Below are 16,618 nucleotides of genomic sequence, written 5' to 3'. Positions count from 1 at the left end.
CAAAGTGGGTAAAAATAAATGAACTTCTTTAACTCCAGCATTAAGAAAGGAAATGGGCTGTGTAGATGCCTGACCACTGCACTTTACACCTGAAGATAACTATAATTATATATATATATATATATATATATATATATATATATATATATATCATCACAGGATGTGGAGGACAGCATAGGGAATAGAGTCAATGGAATTGTGACAGCTATACACACTGTCAGAGGGGTAGCAGATTGGAGGAGGGGGGTTTCACTTTGTGAGGGGTGTAAATGTCTAACTATTACATTGTTTTGTACACCTAAAACGAATTTTAAGAAAGAAAAGAAAGGAAATGTCCTCATCAGAGCCCTTCTCATCTGCTTAACCTTAATTCAAAGTCACCATGGGTTTTCCCTTCACAGCATCAGCTTTTGGCTATCAAGGAGCAAGATACCCCTTCCTTTGAAGTCATTTGTCTCCCTATGCCAGGAACTGTGCAAAAACTGTTTGAAATAAGGTAGACTACACAGTATTTGGTCCCTTGGAAAAGTATGGGTAAAGTACTGAAGGAGTTCAGAGGAGAGAGAAATCATTTTCAAATTGGGCATATTTGGAAAGATCCCATGACAGGAGAAGCCCTGGAGAATGGCTTTGAACAGTTGGTTCTTTTGAAGATATGGCAGTTAAAAGAGACTGGGAAAAGAGAGTTTCAGGTGGGGATGGGAGTGAGTGGGAAGGGTGTGACATTGAGGAGGAGAAGTTGTCAATTTGCCAGCAGGTAATGTCATTTTCAGACCTGTCCAGGTCCCCTACATACCATGTAGTTTTAGGAAGGGGTCCAGGGTTTCTTACTGGCATTTACTTTAAGAAATAAGATTTAAAAGACATAGGTTACAAAACACTCTGACAGAAAGTATGTCTTTTGCTTGTGAACCCATCTGTAAGATAGGTAAGACAGTGGTTTAGGGGTTTCAGTAACTAACCTGATGAGTCATGGCCACTTCAGGGTAAAACCAAGACTCTTAAAACCCTGAGTCCTTTCCAATACCATTGCCTAGAACATCCTTCCACCTGTAGTTCTAGGAGGAGCCTCCTGCAACCTCCTCAAGTAAATTGAGATTCTATCTCGTACGAATTCATAGCTATTTTCACTTTTTCTTTTATAAGACTGCCATTTCTAAGAATACTTTTATTTATGGGGTTGCACTTGTGACCTCCATTCCTTAGGTGATTTATTTACCAGATCTGTACAGTTAGGAATTGTAGGTTTTGTTCACCATTGTATTGGGTTGGCGGAAATGTCACTACGTATTTTTTCTGTTTTTCGTTGCAAAAATGCATCATGACTTTTCCGACAACCCAATATATTAACCAGCACAGTGCCTAGCATTGCGCTCAGCAAATGTTTCCGGTATGTGTGAATTCTACCATGCAGTTCTCTCACTGAACACTCATATTCTCTCTCTCCCCCGGAACCCCACCGCTCCTCGCCCCTTTTTTCATTGAGGTAACATTGGTTTATAACATTACGAAGGTCTGACAATTAAGTTTGCAAACTTGTTGCAATGATGTTGCTAACCTTTTTTGATATCAGAGGGATTATTCATTATGAATTTGTACCAACTGGACAAACAGTTAACCAAGTTTACTATTTGGAAGTGTTGAAAAGGATGCGTGAAAGAGATGAAAACGACCTGAACTTTCCACCAACAATTCATGGCTCTTGTATCATGACAATACACCAGCTCACACGGCACTGTCTGTGAGGGAATTTTTAGCCAGTAAACAAGTAACTGTATTGGAACACCCTCTCTAGTCACGTGATCTGGTCCGCAATGACTTCTTTCTTTACCTGAAGATAAAGGAAATATTAAAAGGAAGACATTTCGATGACATTCAGGATATCAAGCGTAACACAATGACAGCTCTGATAGCCATTCCAGAAAAAGAGTTCTAAAATTGCTTTGAAGGGTGGACTAGGCGCTGGCATCAGTGCATAGCTTCCTAAGGGGAGTACTCTGAAGGGGACTGTAGTGATATTCAGCAATGAGGTATGTAGCACTTTTTTTAGGATGAGTTAATGAACTTAATTGTCAGACCTCGTATATGTTTCAGGTGTACAACATTATAATTTGACATCTGTATACACTACAGCATGTTCACCACCAAAGGTCTAGTGTCCATCTGTCACCATATAATTGACCCAGTTTATTTACCCATTTTGCCCTCCTACCCACTTCCCCTCTGATAACCACCAATCTGTTGTCTGCGTCTAGGACAGCGGTTCTCAACCTGTGGGTCGCGGCCCCTTTGGGGGTCGAATGACCCTTTTACAGGAGTCGCCTAAGACCATCGGAAAACAAAAAGATATTTACATTATGATTCATAACAGTAGCAATGAAAATAATTTTATGGTTGGGGGTCACCACAACATGAGGAACTGTATTAAGGGGTCACGGCATTAGGTAGGTTGAGAACCGCTGGTCTATGAGTTCTGTTTGATTTGTTGATTTGTTCTTTTATATTCCACATATGAATTAAATCCTATAGTATTTGTCTTTCTTTGTCTGACTTAATTCATTTGCATAATACTCTCAAGCTATAGTGTTTGTGTGTGTGTGTGTGTGTGTGTGTGCCCGCGTAATATATTTCATGTGATTATAATATAAGGCTTAAGAAGTGACCTGGGAAAGGATGATCTTGCAAAGACCTGGTCAGAAAACAGGCCTCTCTCCTGTCAAAAACAAACAAAAAAACGAATGCCAACAAAAATACCATGCAAAAGCCAGAGGGGAAAATCATAGAACCCACAAAATATCACCACCCCCTGGCAAACTGGCAAAGGTCAACAAGCAAGAGTTCCAGGAAGAACAACATAGAAAAGCAATTAATAATAAAGTGTGACAGAGACGTGCCAGCTGGGCAGCAACAGTGCCTGGTTCGCTTCATAACCAAAGAAACGAAGGGAAGTCTGTGAGGTATGTGAAGGCAGAGATTGAGTCTGCCTTGTTCATCATCCATCACTGCTTCCCCAGAGCTCAGAGACCACTCCATTACCACTGACTACAATTTATTTTTTCTCTCCATCCACCCATGTGCTCTTCCGGCCATATGCCCAGCCCACCCCACATTGTCTTGTGCTCAGGGCTGCTTCAACAAGGCACACATTTCCACTGGTTCCAGTCACAGGACATGGGGACACTCTGCACTTTTAAGTTAATTTTTTTCATGGTGTGGTTGGCCTTATCCACATGGCAATACATGGGGAAGCCGAATTTGTCCAGAGCCTGGAGCTGAGCACAGATGACATGATAGATGAGACTCTGTCCTCGGTACTCAGGCACGGTGCCTCCCATTCGCAGCTCTCCTGTCTGGTCCATCAGGGTCCATGACATGGGGGTCCCCTCGGGCCCCAGCAGACAGAAGCTGGGGAAGGTCCGGATACAGCGCTCGATGAATCTCTTGCTGCGCTCATTGCCACCAAAATGCCAGAATTTATTCACCAGGGCAGCGTGGGTGACATCCAGGGATGAGAATTTAAACATCTCTTGGTTGCTATTGGAAACAAGGGGCAAGAACAGCCCATAATATTACACACACTCTGAAGTATTATATTTGTTTCCCTGCATATTGTCCTGAGAGGCAAATGGGGCAAATTCAAGGGCGTGGGCTCTGCAGCCAGGCTGCCTGGGTTTATCATCTGACTACTTGGGGGATTTGGGGATGATTACATCACCTCTCACTTCCTTTATTTCCTCAGCTAATAAATGGGGATGAGAATCACACTTCCCTCATAGAATCACTGTGAGGCTTAAATGAGCCAGTGGATGTAGGTGCTTAGAACCAGTACCTGGCAGATAGTAAGCACCCCACTGAAATTAGCAGCAATTGTTTCATTTGGCCTTTGCCATAACCTTCCTAGCTAGATAGGGCAGGTGTTCTTATCCATTTTACATAGAAGGAAAAAGTTTTGGAGAAAACAAATGCATGCTCCAAAGCACGTGCTAGCAAGCTGTAAAGCCAGAGCTGAGAAGCATGGAAGCTTAGAATGCAGATGTCAGAGGGCCCTTGGCCACGGGGAAAGCAGCAGTCCAGAGGGGGGCAGTGATGTGGAACACAGGCAGCCCCCTGGGTAAGAACCCCGAAATCTGAGGCTTTGGGGAATGTCCTTGAAAGGGCCCACAAAGTGGAACCAGAAGGCGACTCAAGCCCCGATTATTATGCCTTAACCATCACCGTGACCTGAATGAGCTACGAGTATTTCATCATCTGAGCCTGTTTTTGGTCAGGAAAAGGGGGATAATAACACCTACCTTATCTATCTCATGGGGTGGACAAGAGAATCAAATGAGATGATAGATTTGGAGGTGCTTTTCAGGTGTAATGTGCAATTCAAGGTGAATAAAGATTTTCCAGGCATATTGGCACACAGAGGGCCGTGGGATTGGGCATCTCCACATCAAATCTCTGCCATCAGTTTTTTATTTTCTTCAATGTTAGACTAGACACCAGTGGGGGAAAATACATCACTTGTTGAAATTATCTTTATTGGAAATGTTTTGTTCTGTGCATTCACTGAACACATTTATTAAGCACCTACTGTATACTAGGCACCATTCTAGCTGTTGAGGATCTGTCAGGGAGAATGCCTGCCCCAGGGGTGGTTGGGAAGAGTGCAAACATCAAATAAGTATGTAAGTTAACTAAGTTAGCTCATTTCAAATAAGGCCAAGTGCTATGAAGAACACAAAACTGGGTCATGAGTGGCAAATAACTGGGAAGTGACATTAGGTAGGTGGTGTAACCAGTACTTTCTGGTAAGATGACATTTGAGAAGTCCTGAATAGCAAAAGAAGTCATGTGTGTAAAGAATGCATGAGGGTGGGGCAAGACATTTTAGGCAAAGAAAAAAGCTGACTCAAAGGGCCTGGGTTTGCTGTGATTGACCAGGATGAAGGCCAACATCGTTGGGGAGTAAACAAGAGAAGATAGGCCTAAAAGATAAGATAGGCTCTTACAGGGCCATGAAAGAGTTCAGAATTATTTCACAGTGAGATGGGAAGTACTAGAGACTTTTAAGGAGGGAGGGACATGTTATAAATACATTTTTAAAAGAAAGTTTACTCTGGCTGCTTTGCAGAAAATGGATTATCAGAAATCCAATCAAAAGCTGGAGAAGTTGGTATAGTGTGCTGAATGGTGTGTCCTCTCAAGAGATATATCCACCTTGAACCTGAAAATGTGACCTTATTTCAAAAAGGGTCTTTGTAGATGTAAATAAATTAAGGATCTCGACATGAAATCATCCGGGATTATCTAGTGGGCTTTAAATCCAATGACAATCCTTGTCACAGACAGAAGGGAAGACACACATACGTGGGAGAAAGCCATGTGAGAGCAAAAACAGAGGCTAGGGTGATGAAGCCACAAGCCAAGGAATGCTTAGAGCCACCAGAAGCTGGAAGAGGCAAGTAAGGATTCTCTCTTAGAGGCTTTGAAGGGAACACGGGCTTGCCGACATCTTGACTTCAGACATCTGGCCTCTAGAACTGTGAGAGAAAGAATTTCTGTGGTTTTAAGCCACCCCAGTTTGTGATGATTTTTTGGCAGCAGTCCTACCAAATAAACACATGGACGCCTGCGGTACTGAGAGATACGAGGGGGTGCAACGCGGCTTCTGTCACACTTACATGAAATTATGTTTGCCACCAGGGAGGGGTAACGTCTCTGCATCCACCATAGAAGGAAATAATTCCTTTGCTGTCTGATAAGCCATATAGAGGTTGCATTGTGTTTGCTTGACCTTGCACAATTTAATAGCTACAAGATTTTTTATCACGTCATCCAGGTTGGACTGTAAACCTGGATAAAGAAAACAGGAATAATATGAGCTGTCACTGTTCATTTCAATGTCTGGGACAAGCTGCTCAGGAGTTGGAAAGTTTGTGGGTTTAGAGTCCTCAAAACTCGTGTTCAACCATGACTTGGCCTTTACAGGATAATGGTTAAATCTCTCCATTTTTTAAAATTTAAAGTTGGAATAAGACTATAATTCCTGAAAACATCACAGTCTAGTTATGACTATCAAAGGAGATGAGGTATAAATGTGATTGCCTAATTTATTGAACAATTCTATGTACTCCGTGCAGTAGTTCATTGCTATAATGATTCCAGTTTGTTCTTTCCTCACTATCCTTATTTCTCCTCCTGAATTGACTCTGGGCTGAACCATGACATTTGTTTTGGCCAAGGGAACAGTAGCAAATGTGATTTAATAAGAAGCTTGACATGTGACTGTACACTGAGTTTTCCCTTCTCTTTCTGTTCTCAAGAACGCTGTGAAATCTATACATTGCCCAATCCACTTACATTAGCACAGTCAATAGCCAGCAGAAACAAAGCTAGCATCAACAGCCAGGCTGGGGACTCTGACTAGCTGAGTCCTACCAGCTCATACAAACCTCCAGCTGACTGCAGCCACATGGGTGAATCTAGGAGAGACTAACTGAAAAATCACCCAGCTGAGTCCAGTTCAAATTTCTTAGCCACAAAATTGTGAGCTAATAAATGATTGCTGTTTTAAGCCACTGTGTTGGGATGGTTTGAAAACCTAACTGATAAAACCAGACAGAGTGAGTGCTAAGTACTTACTCAAGATCTCATTGAATTTTTATGTTTTGTTTTTATTTTTACTTTTTTTTAGCTGAGACATCCTGCCACCTGTTGGCAGCTCAGCGGCAGCTCAGCTCAAACCGCTGTTGCTCAGAGCTTGCACCCTTGAGCGAGCTCTTAACCAACTGAGCCACCCGGCTGGCCCTCATTGAATCTTTAAACCTCTCTATGTTTTGAGTGCTATTGGAATCCTCATTTTTAACCATAAGGAACTGATCCACAGAGAGATTGTTAGTTGCCCTAAATCACACAACTAGTAAGAGGTCCAACGAGGTTACAATCTCAGCTAGTTTAACTCCAGAGAGATATTCTTAACCACTGAATTCCTCTGTTGTAAATATGACAGAATGGTAAAACAGAGATGAGACAGAGGTGAAGCTCTGCTCCCAGAGTCACGCTTGCTAATAGATCCTGGAGAATAAATCACGAGTCCTTAGCTATTAAGAAATGAGATTACTTCTGATTTCCTTTGTAAACCCCATACATTGCTGTTCGCAAGTTCTAATTCACCTTGGAGGTGGTGGCAGCTGAGAGAAAGAGAACAGCAGGCTGAGTGTCTGGGGCTTGGAGTAAAGATACGTGGAATGGACGGGTGTTATTCAACATGAAAAGTCACCCTACAGATACAGACATGGGAGATCTCAGCAGCTGGAACACAGCTCAGTGCTCTTACTTTGAATCTGCAAATGTTGTTTCCAGTTGATGACTTCTGGTGAGCCAAGGAATTCCTGACAGTTCTTGGGGTCCTTGGAGTAGATTTGGTAAGTATTGGTGTAGTGATCAAGGTCATCTGTCATCTCCTGTTTGGGTTAAGAAAAATAGAATCAACCAAAAATATTTGTATTCCATGATTGCCTTAGTGGTTTTCAGTGTTCCATTATACTATAATATTTTAAAATACTAAAATATTAGCTTTTTTTTTCTGTAGGTGTGTTGCCTTTATTTAGGAATTATTTATATTATGAGGTCAAGTAAAAAAATTACTGATTCAATAATAATGAAAACTGTCTTGAAAAAAACTATTCTTTTTCTATACTTCTATAAAACTCAAGTAGAGAAGTAAAATGACCAGTAAAAATTTTGGCCAAAAAAATAAATCTTGCTCTAATGCAAAGACTTTTAGAACATGTGGGCTACAAACATGTCTTTTTAAAAACTGATACAGGGGCCGGCCGAGTGGCGCGATGGTTAAGAACTGGCTTGGGACACCAGAGGGCCCCGGTTCGGATCCCACATATGAGGGCCAGTGACACTGCCCTCCACAGCTAAGATGCTGAACAACAGCTCAACCTGGAGCTGGGCTGCCGTGAGTCGCTGGCGACGGCGGAGGCTGCAGCCCTTGTGGCAGTGGGTTGCCATGGGCTACCGTGTGCAGCCAGCAGCCAGCGTGAGCGGCCAGCAGCCAGCGTGAGCGGCCGTCCAGAAGCCGGCGACTGATCTGCCTCACCCGTGAAGAGCGCAATGATGGTGCCAACTTGGGCCAGTGAAGCAACATCCTCCACAACTAGACTGAAGAACAAAACGACAGCAACTTGTCTGTTCCCCTTCCCCCAATTCCCCAGCACTGTTCCCATCCCCCAATTCCCTAATAAAAATCTAAAAAAAAAAAAAACTGATACAGGTAACGGAATTAGAATATCTATCAATAAGTGATGAAACCAAAGAAAAGGATGACGAACCATATGTGCTTTCATTTTTAGTTTTTTAAATCTTTCTATTGTTAAACAAACTAGAGTTTAATCAAACAAGCAAGTAAAAACATATTCAAATATATCCAGTAAAATTATCAAACCCAACATGGCATTATTTGAAGATACAAGAATAGATAATAGGAAAAAATGGTTTCAAGCAGTACAGAATCAGAAAGCTTTCTTTCTATATGATATCTGGAAAATATTAAAGAAAAATACACTTCCTATTCAGCAAAAATAGTGCCGATTAAACTTTATTTTTAAGAGTAATGTCACCCAAATGACAGTGTAAAAGACTCCAGTCTTCGCCCCCCACCCCACCCCCCGCCCTACATAGATCACCAATTAGCTATTTATGAACAAGAACAGGTCTGGGAGAACTCTGGAGTCCACTTTAAAAACTTTAGCAACACTGTAGAAGAAAGAAACGTGAGAACAACTCCACAAAAAGAGAAGGAAGACAGCTTCATTTAGCCCGTATCATCCCACCCACCAAGCCAGCCTGGCTCAGCACCAAGAGAGAAGGACCCAGGCAGAAAGAGTTCCCCTCGCCAGGAACAGAAAAGCAGGGTGAGTGACCGGCTTCCTCAACCTTTTACCCAAGATGTCTCCGTTCTGTTTCAAACCACCCAGTCTGGCAAAGCTGAGATGAATAGAGATGGCTGAAACAAGAAAGAAAAGTGGGGGCTACTAGTTGTGGCCATATAGTGGGAGCAATCTGTGGATCCGACTAACCAGCTCTACGGACAAACCCAGCAGCTTCTGCCACTGAAGAAACCAGTGGCCAGCACAGCTGTTGTGGACCCCTGCACCCTTCACCAGCTTTTGTCCCTCATGGATTCAGCAATGCAGGCCATCTGAGGCCCGCCTCACTTGCTCCCACACTGACATAGTTATTACAATATTATTGACTATATTCCTTATGCTATACCCTACATCACTATGACTACTGTGTAACAATCAGTTTGTTCTTCTTAATCCATTCCCCTGTTATTACATACCTGCAAGCCCCCTCCCATCAAAATATTCTCTGTATCTATGAATTTGTTTCTGTTTCATTTGTTTGTTTATTTTGTTTGTTAGGTTCCACTTATAAGGGAAATCATGTGATATTTGTCTTCCACTGCCTGACTTACTATACTCAGCACAGTACCCTCTAAGTTCATCCATGTTGTCCCAGATGGCAACATTTCATTCTTTTTAATGGCTTAGTAATATTCTGTTGTATATACTTACCACATCTTCTTTACCCATTCATTCATTCAAGGACACCCAGATTGCTTTGATATCTTGGCTATTGTAAACAATGCTGCAATGGACGTATGGATGAATACGTCCCCTCATAGTAGCATTTTGGGTTTCTTCAGATAAATACCCAGAAGTGGGATTGCTAGGTCCTTCATCATCTCTTCTTATAGCCCTTGTTTTAAAGTCTATTTTGTCTGGGGCTGGCCAAGTGGAGCGGCGGTTAAGAGCTGGCTTGGGATGCCAGAGGGCCCCAGTTCGGATCCCACATATAAGGGCCAGTGACACCAGCCTCTATAGCTAAGATGCTGAACAACAGCTGGGCTGCCATGAGTCGCTGGTGACAGCGTGGGCTGCAGCCCCTGCTGCAGTGGGTTGCCATGGGTTACCGTATGAGGGCCAGTGACACTGCCCTCCACAGCTAAGATGCTGAACAACAGCTCAACCTGTAGCTGAGCTGCTGTGAGTCGACGGTGACGGCGTGGGCTGCTGCCCCTGCTGCAGTGGGTTGCCATAGGCTACCGTGTGTAGCCAGCAGCCAGCGTGAGCGGCCAGCAGCCGCAGTGAGCGGCCGTCCAGAAGCCAGCGACTGATCTGCCTCACCCAGGAAGAGCGCAATGATGGTGCCAACTTGGGCCAGTGAAGCAACGTCCTCCACAACTAGACTGAAGAACAAAAGGCCAGCAACTTGTCTGTTCCCCTTCCCCCAATTCCCCAGCACTGTTCCCATCCCCCAATTCCCCAATTTAAAAAAATATATATTTAAAATCTATTTTGTCTGGTGTAAGTACTGCTACTCTAGCTTTTTTCTTCTTCATGAAATATCTTTGTATCCCTTTAGTTTCAGTCTTTGTGTGTCTTTGGATCTGAAGTGAGTCTTGTAGGCAGAGTATGTATGGATCTTGTTTTCTTATCCACTCAGCTACCCTATGTCTTTTTTTTTTAATTAGTTTCAGGTATACAAAGCAATGTAATAGTTAGACATTTAAACCCCTCATAAAATGATAACCCACCCTGCAAGCTACCACCCTTCTGACATCTTATATAGCTGTTACAATACCATTGGCTATCTTCCCTATGTTGTACTCCACATCTCATGACTATATATACACCTATAATATTTAGTTATAGTTGACATTCAATATTATTCTACTTCAGCTCTTCAGGTGTATAGTGCATTGGTCTGGCATCTACAGTCTGTGATGTGATCCCCCTGATAAGTCCAGTGCCCATCTGACACCTTACATGATCTTTACAACATTGTTGGTTATAGAAATATACCCTATGTCTTTTGATTGGAGTATTTAATCCATTTACATTTAAAGTAATAGATATGTAGTTATTGTCATTTTATTATTCACTTTTTATCTTTTTTTTTTCTCATCTTAAAGAAGTCCTTCTAAGAGTTCTTGTAATACTGGTTTGGTGGTGATGAACTCCTTTAGCTTTTTCTTGTCTGGGAAGCTCTATTTGTCCTTCGATTGTAAATGATAGTTTTTCTGGATAAAGTAATCTTGGTTGTAGAACCTTGTTTTCATGACTTTGAATATTTTGTATCAATCCTTTCTGGCCTACAAAGTTTCTGTTGAGAAATCAGCTGACAGTCTAAGGGGAGCTCCCTTGTAGGTAACTAACTGCTTTTTTGTTGCTGCTTTTTAGGTTCTTTCTTTGTCCTTTGGCATTTTAATTATGATATATCTTGGTGTGGGCCTCTTTGAGTTCATTTTGCTTGGAACTCTCTGCACTTCCTGGGCTTGAATATCCATTTCCTTTGTCAAGTTAGGGAAGTTTTCAGTCATTATTTCTTCAAATAGGTTTTCAACTTCTTGTGCTCTCTCTTCTTCTTCTGGTACCCTAATGATGTGAATGTTGGTACACTTGATTTTGTCTCAGAGGCCCCTTAAAATATCCTCATTTTTTTGGATTCTCTTTGCTGTTCTGATTGGGTGTTTTCTACTACCTTGTCTTTCAAATCACTGATTTTATCCTCTGCTTCATCTAATCTACTGTTGATTCCCTGTAATGTACTCTTCATTTTAGTTATTGTATTCTTTATTTCTGACTGTTTTTTAATGTTCTATCTCCATTTTTATGTTTCCTATCTTTTTGTTGAAGTTCTCCCTGAGATCATTGAGCATCCTTATAACCAGGAGTTTGAACTCTGCATCTGGTAGATTACTTGACTTCATTTTGTTTAGTTCTTTTTCTGGAGCTTTGTTCTGCCTTTCATTTGGGACATGTTTCTTTGTTTCCCCATTTTGACTATCTCCCTGTGTTTGTTTCTATGTATTATGTAGGGCTGCTATGTCTTCCAGTCTTCACAAAGTGGCCTTATGTAGCAGGCATCCTGTGGGGCCCAGTGGGGGCCCCGTCACCAGAGCTGGGTGCTCCAGGTGTGTCCCTTTTGTGGGTTGTGTGTGCCCTACTCTTGTAGTTGAGCCTTGATTGCTGTTTGCACATCAATAGGAGAGAACAACCCTTGGGCTCATTGGTTGTGAGGACTGGCCATGACAACAGTGGAGGAGATGTTGTACAGGGGCTGACCCTACAGAGCAGGATTTGCTTTAGCAGGACTCTGATGCCTACCCAGTCTGGCCTTTGGGTGTATCATCCTTGGAAGTGGCTGGGTGATGCTCCTGCCTGGTTCAAATCTGGCCACTGGACATACCAGTCTCAGGGCCTCCTGGGAGGGGACCTGCTGCAGGCCAAGTCCAGTCATAGCCTGTGATCTGCTCTGGGCCACCTGGCATGAGCCACAAAGCAATCTGAAGATGGCCACCACCTGTCCTGGGCTTGCAGGTGCCTCAAGAAGCCAAGACACAACCAAGGCCAGCTGCTGCTAGTGCTGGGCTTGGGCTGCTCAGCAAGAGGTAAGAGACATGTGGAGGCTAGATGCTGCTTGTCTGGGTTTGTGAATCTTTGAGAGACTTTAGGAATGTCTGCAGCATGAGCCAAGGCAGGCAGTTTGTACTAAAAACCCACTAGAAGTGGCTTGGGTGTTCCTAAAAGCTGAGTGGGGCAGGATCTCAGGGAATCAGGGTGAATGAACAGTATTACCCTGGTTGAGGGAGACTCAAATATGGTGGCTGCCTGTGGCTGCGTGCCGGGATGGAGGAGGGCTCAACAAAGAAACAATGGCTTCCACCAGCTCCTCTCTTAAAGAGAAAGCTGCCCCTCCAGCCTTCACCCTGAGGCCAGACAACTCAGTTCCTCCCCATATGTTGCCTTTTGAGCTGCTGCCCAAGTGCCGGAGCTCAGAGTGAGTGAATCCATCAGTGAGCAAGTTCGTGTGTGGTCCCTTTAAGAGGAGCACCTGGGAGTGAAGCTGACCTTGTCTCACTCAGCCATAAGCTCTGCTGGTTTCCACAACCAGAAATCATGGGAACCTCTCTCTCCAGCACTGAAACCCTGGGCTGGTGATACTGGTGTGGCACCAGGACCCCTTTCTCCTCGAGGGGGGACCTCCATAGCTGAGATATTCCTCCTGATTTTTAATGGTCACACACGAGTGTGGGACCAGCCAGTTTCATGCTTCTGCCCCTCCTACAAGTCTCAATGTGGCTTCTTCTGTATGTCTGTAGTTATAGGGCTTTGGTTCAGCTAGACTTCAGGCAATTCTCAATGATGGTTGTTCCATGGTTTGGTTGTAATTTTGATGTGGCCGTGAGAGAAGGTAAGCACAGCATTTACCTACTCCACCATCTTGATTGGAATCCTCACATATAGTTTTTTTTAATGCCCTGTTTTATTGGCTTTATTAATGACAGAAGGTTAAAATACCATGCAGTCTCTCAATGGGAAGAGAGTGTCACAATGAGAAGTTGTGTTCATGTTAATGAGTTGGTGTAGTTTCAAGCTTGGTGTTTCTAAAAGGTAAGAAATATTTTTCCCCTTAGGTTAACCGTTAAAAATAGAACTAGAGTCTGATTTTTTACAATATAGGTGTCTATCCTGGAGAATGTTTCCTTAATATCTTTAACAAAAGATCAGTCTTTTGTCTATGCCATCAACATAATCTTAAATTAGCACAACCTTCCATTGGTTGCCTCTCTTCCCAACAACTGGATGCAAGAAATAACAAAGTTTTTGGTCTTAGCATCAGCAGGATGCTGTTTGGGGTCCTGTCTTGAAAAACAAACAAACAAAATTTAATGAGTATGAAAATGTACCATATATAATTTTAATAAGCTTTCTGCCTGTGCTACTTCTTTATTTTGTTCATTTCTGTTGCTGCACATTTCAACTCATGCTGTAATTTATCTGTGGTCTTACCTATATTCTTCTCCAGGCTGAGGACTTTGTGAGCATGAGGATTTGTTCATCGTCACTGTGATTCATTTCTGTATCCCCTGAGTCTACCACATTGCCAGGTGCTCGGTAGATGCATAGCAAGTAGAAACGTATTCATGCCACATCATCAGGCAGCTTACCTGCTCCTGAGGGCGGATGACCAGTGTATTAAAATCAGGCCACTTGTCCACCAGGGCCATTAGCTTGAATGGGTTTCCTTGTTTCATGTGGAAAACGGTCCCATAAACCTGCAGCATCCCAAGAAAGTGGGAAGGTAAGTAGATTAGGAAAGGATGACGAAGTGCTGTTTGATAGGATGAGGATTTCTATGAAATCATGGAATTTTTTAATTGGAAGGTATCTAATGACCATTTCTGTCAACCAATTGTTAAGTCTAGTTTTTTGCCCACATATATATATATACATCTTTCAAAAATATTCATGTGGTAAAATATTCAAAGCAATAAAATTTATAAATAAAATTCATGAACTCTCCTATTATAGAATTTAATACACCTGTAACTAATGTAATGTCGTATGCCAGTTATACTTCAATTTAGAAAAAGGCAAAAAATATTTTAATAGATTTCCTTTTATTCATATACACACAAAAACAATTTTATAAAATGAAAAATTTCAGATACATGTGATTTTGAAACGTTTTTCCCCATTGAATAAGTGCATTCTACTTGTATTTCTTTTTCAATAAATAAAAATGATTTTAATGACTGTGTGGCATTCTATGCAATGGAATCCACCAACATTAATTTTATAATTTTTTTATTTATTCACATGAAGTAGCAAAGATAGCACAAAGAAAGTAGCAAAGAAAGTAGTACATAATCTCACCCAATTTTCCCCAGTAGTAAATCTGAAGTAGCTATAGTACAAATTCAAAACTAGGAAATTGACATCAGTACAACAATGTGTATATATAGTCATATGACATTTTACCCAATAGATTCTTATAACCACCTCCACAGTCAGGACACAGAATTGCCACGAAGATCTCCCTTAGAACTACCCCTTTATAGTCAAATCCACCTTCACCTGTCTCAACATTGATGTCCCTTTACTCCCCTCCAATTATAATAAGGTTCTATACATTATATAATTTTAGCCATATTAAAATGTACAACATGATGATTTGATATGCATATATCATGTGAAATGATCACCACAATCAGATTAATTAGCACATCTATCACCTCACATAGTGATTTTTTGTTTTTATTTTATGGTGAGAATGCTTAAAATGTACTCCCTTAGCAAATTTCAAGTACTATAGAAACTATTATTAACTATAGTCTTCATGCTGTATTTTAGAGCCCCAGAAATTATTTATCTTATGACCGAAAGCAACTATCCCTTTAAAAGTTCATGGTAGTGTAAGACTTGACTGTTGGCTTTTCTTTTTGTAATGCAAGTGCCTGGCTTAAGTTCTGATTGCCCAGGCATCCTATAAACAAATTATGCAGCCATGTTTCTGACATAGCTCTATGCATATTTTGATTTATTTTTTTATTTATAACATTCAGGGGATTGATGAAACTTAAAGACATGGAAATATGTGACTTAAATGACAGAGATTTCAAGATTGCAGTTCTAAAAGAACTCAATGAGGTGCAAGAAAACTCAGATAGGAAGTTTAATGAAATCAGAAACAAAATCAATGAACAAAATCAATAGTTTACCAAAAGCTTGAAACTGTAATAAAGGACCAACAGAAATTCTGGAGCTGAAGAACTCAATAAAAAACATAAAGAATGAACTAGTGAGCTTAGAAAATAGAGCTGACCAGATAAAGGAAAGAATTAGTGATATCAAAGATATAAATCTGGAAATTACATAGATGGAAAAAGAGAGAGACTTAAGAGTTAATATGAACCCAATAAATTTAATAAAAATAAATCAAACTATGCATAAAACCAGTCTCTTTGCAAAAAATATTGTTGCAATGTAATGATGAATCATATATGATCATTTCTAGGTCCACATATTTCATGGCTAATATGTGGTCTTTTGGATTTCAATGAAATAGGATTTGACCCATGACATGTTCCAAGAAGATACATGGTGCTTAAGCTCTCAACAGGCAGAAATGTTTAAAAATTACTATGTCCTTACATCTACGTTGTAAAGAGAAATATGGGAGAATTTCCAGTGTTATTGTGAAGTATTTTTAGAAGCAAACAAGAAAATGTTTTTGAGGCTACAGAGAACAGTGTTTAGCCATTTAACAATATTAGGCAAGTTACATTACTGAGACCTTTCTCCTCTTCAGGGACATGAGCACAACAAACCTCCCCTGCAAAGAGATGAGGTGAGCTAAATGAGATGCAGCATACATGAATTCCCACCACAGAAAAGGTGCTCAGTGAAGCCCATTCTCCTTCCCCCCCTCCCACACAAAGGTGCAACCCTCTGTTTTCCTGAGATTGTCCCACTCTCACCTTTAAGGACTCAGGGAGGCTCTTCCTCAAGGATTTTTCTAGCATCTGCAGCATCTGTGGACCCTGCAAGTGGAGCATCTTGGCAGGTATTTGAGCCTAGAGAGAGTACCAAGAAACAGCCAAGAAGTAGAGAACCAGTAAGAACTAGATCCACACGCCTTTACCTGAATCTTAGAAGGAACATGAGATACATCGGCCCACTTGTCAAATAACTGCCTTGGGAGAGGGAGAAAAAGTAGTGTCATTCTAGATTTCTAGCCTTACAGTGAAGGACAGGAGTTTACAGGG

At 41.5% G+C, this 16,618-nt stretch overlaps 1 protein-coding gene across 1 annotated transcript; it reads right to left on the bottom strand.

Moving 5' to 3' along the window:
- Nucleotides 1–3,131: 3,131 nt before the first annotated feature.
- On the bottom strand, nucleotides 3,132–16,408 carry GLYAT (glycine-N-acyltransferase). Its single transcript, XM_019655967.1, has 5 exons — nucleotides 16,331–16,408; nucleotides 14,018–14,125; nucleotides 7,325–7,451; nucleotides 5,670–5,841; nucleotides 3,132–3,534 (listed from the first exon to the last, which is right to left on the bottom strand). The coding sequence occupies exons 1-5, from the start codon at nucleotides 16,406–16,408 to the stop codon at nucleotides 3,132–3,134; spliced, it is 888 nt and encodes a 295-aa protein (XP_019511512.1).
- Nucleotides 16,409–16,618: the final 210 nt, after the last annotated feature.

Source organism: Hipposideros armiger, unplaced genomic scaffold, assembly GCF_001890085.2.
Source record: "Hipposideros armiger isolate ML-2016 unplaced genomic scaffold, ASM189008v1 scaffold_253, whole genome shotgun sequence".
Lineage (NCBI taxonomy): Eukaryota > Metazoa > Chordata > Mammalia > Chiroptera > Hipposideridae > Hipposideros > Hipposideros armiger.
The sequence above is the reverse complement of the archived record's forward strand: the minus strand, read 5'-3'. Positions and strand labels throughout refer to the sequence as shown.

Bases quoted from the DNA above. Each gene is read 5' to 3' on its own strand.
- GLYAT (XM_019655967.1), bottom strand. From the start codon at position 16,408: ATGCTCCACTTGCAGGGTCCACAGATGCTGCAGATGCTAGAAAAATCC. The intron at 14,126-16,330 runs GTGAGAGTGGGA...GGGATGCTGCAG, and splicing joins GCCTCCCTGAGTCCTTAAAG to GTTTATGGGACCGTTTTCCA. The intron at 3,535-5,669 runs GTAAGTGTGACA...TGTTTCCAATAG, and splicing joins GGTGGCAAACATAATTTCAT to CAACCAAGAGATGTTTAAAT.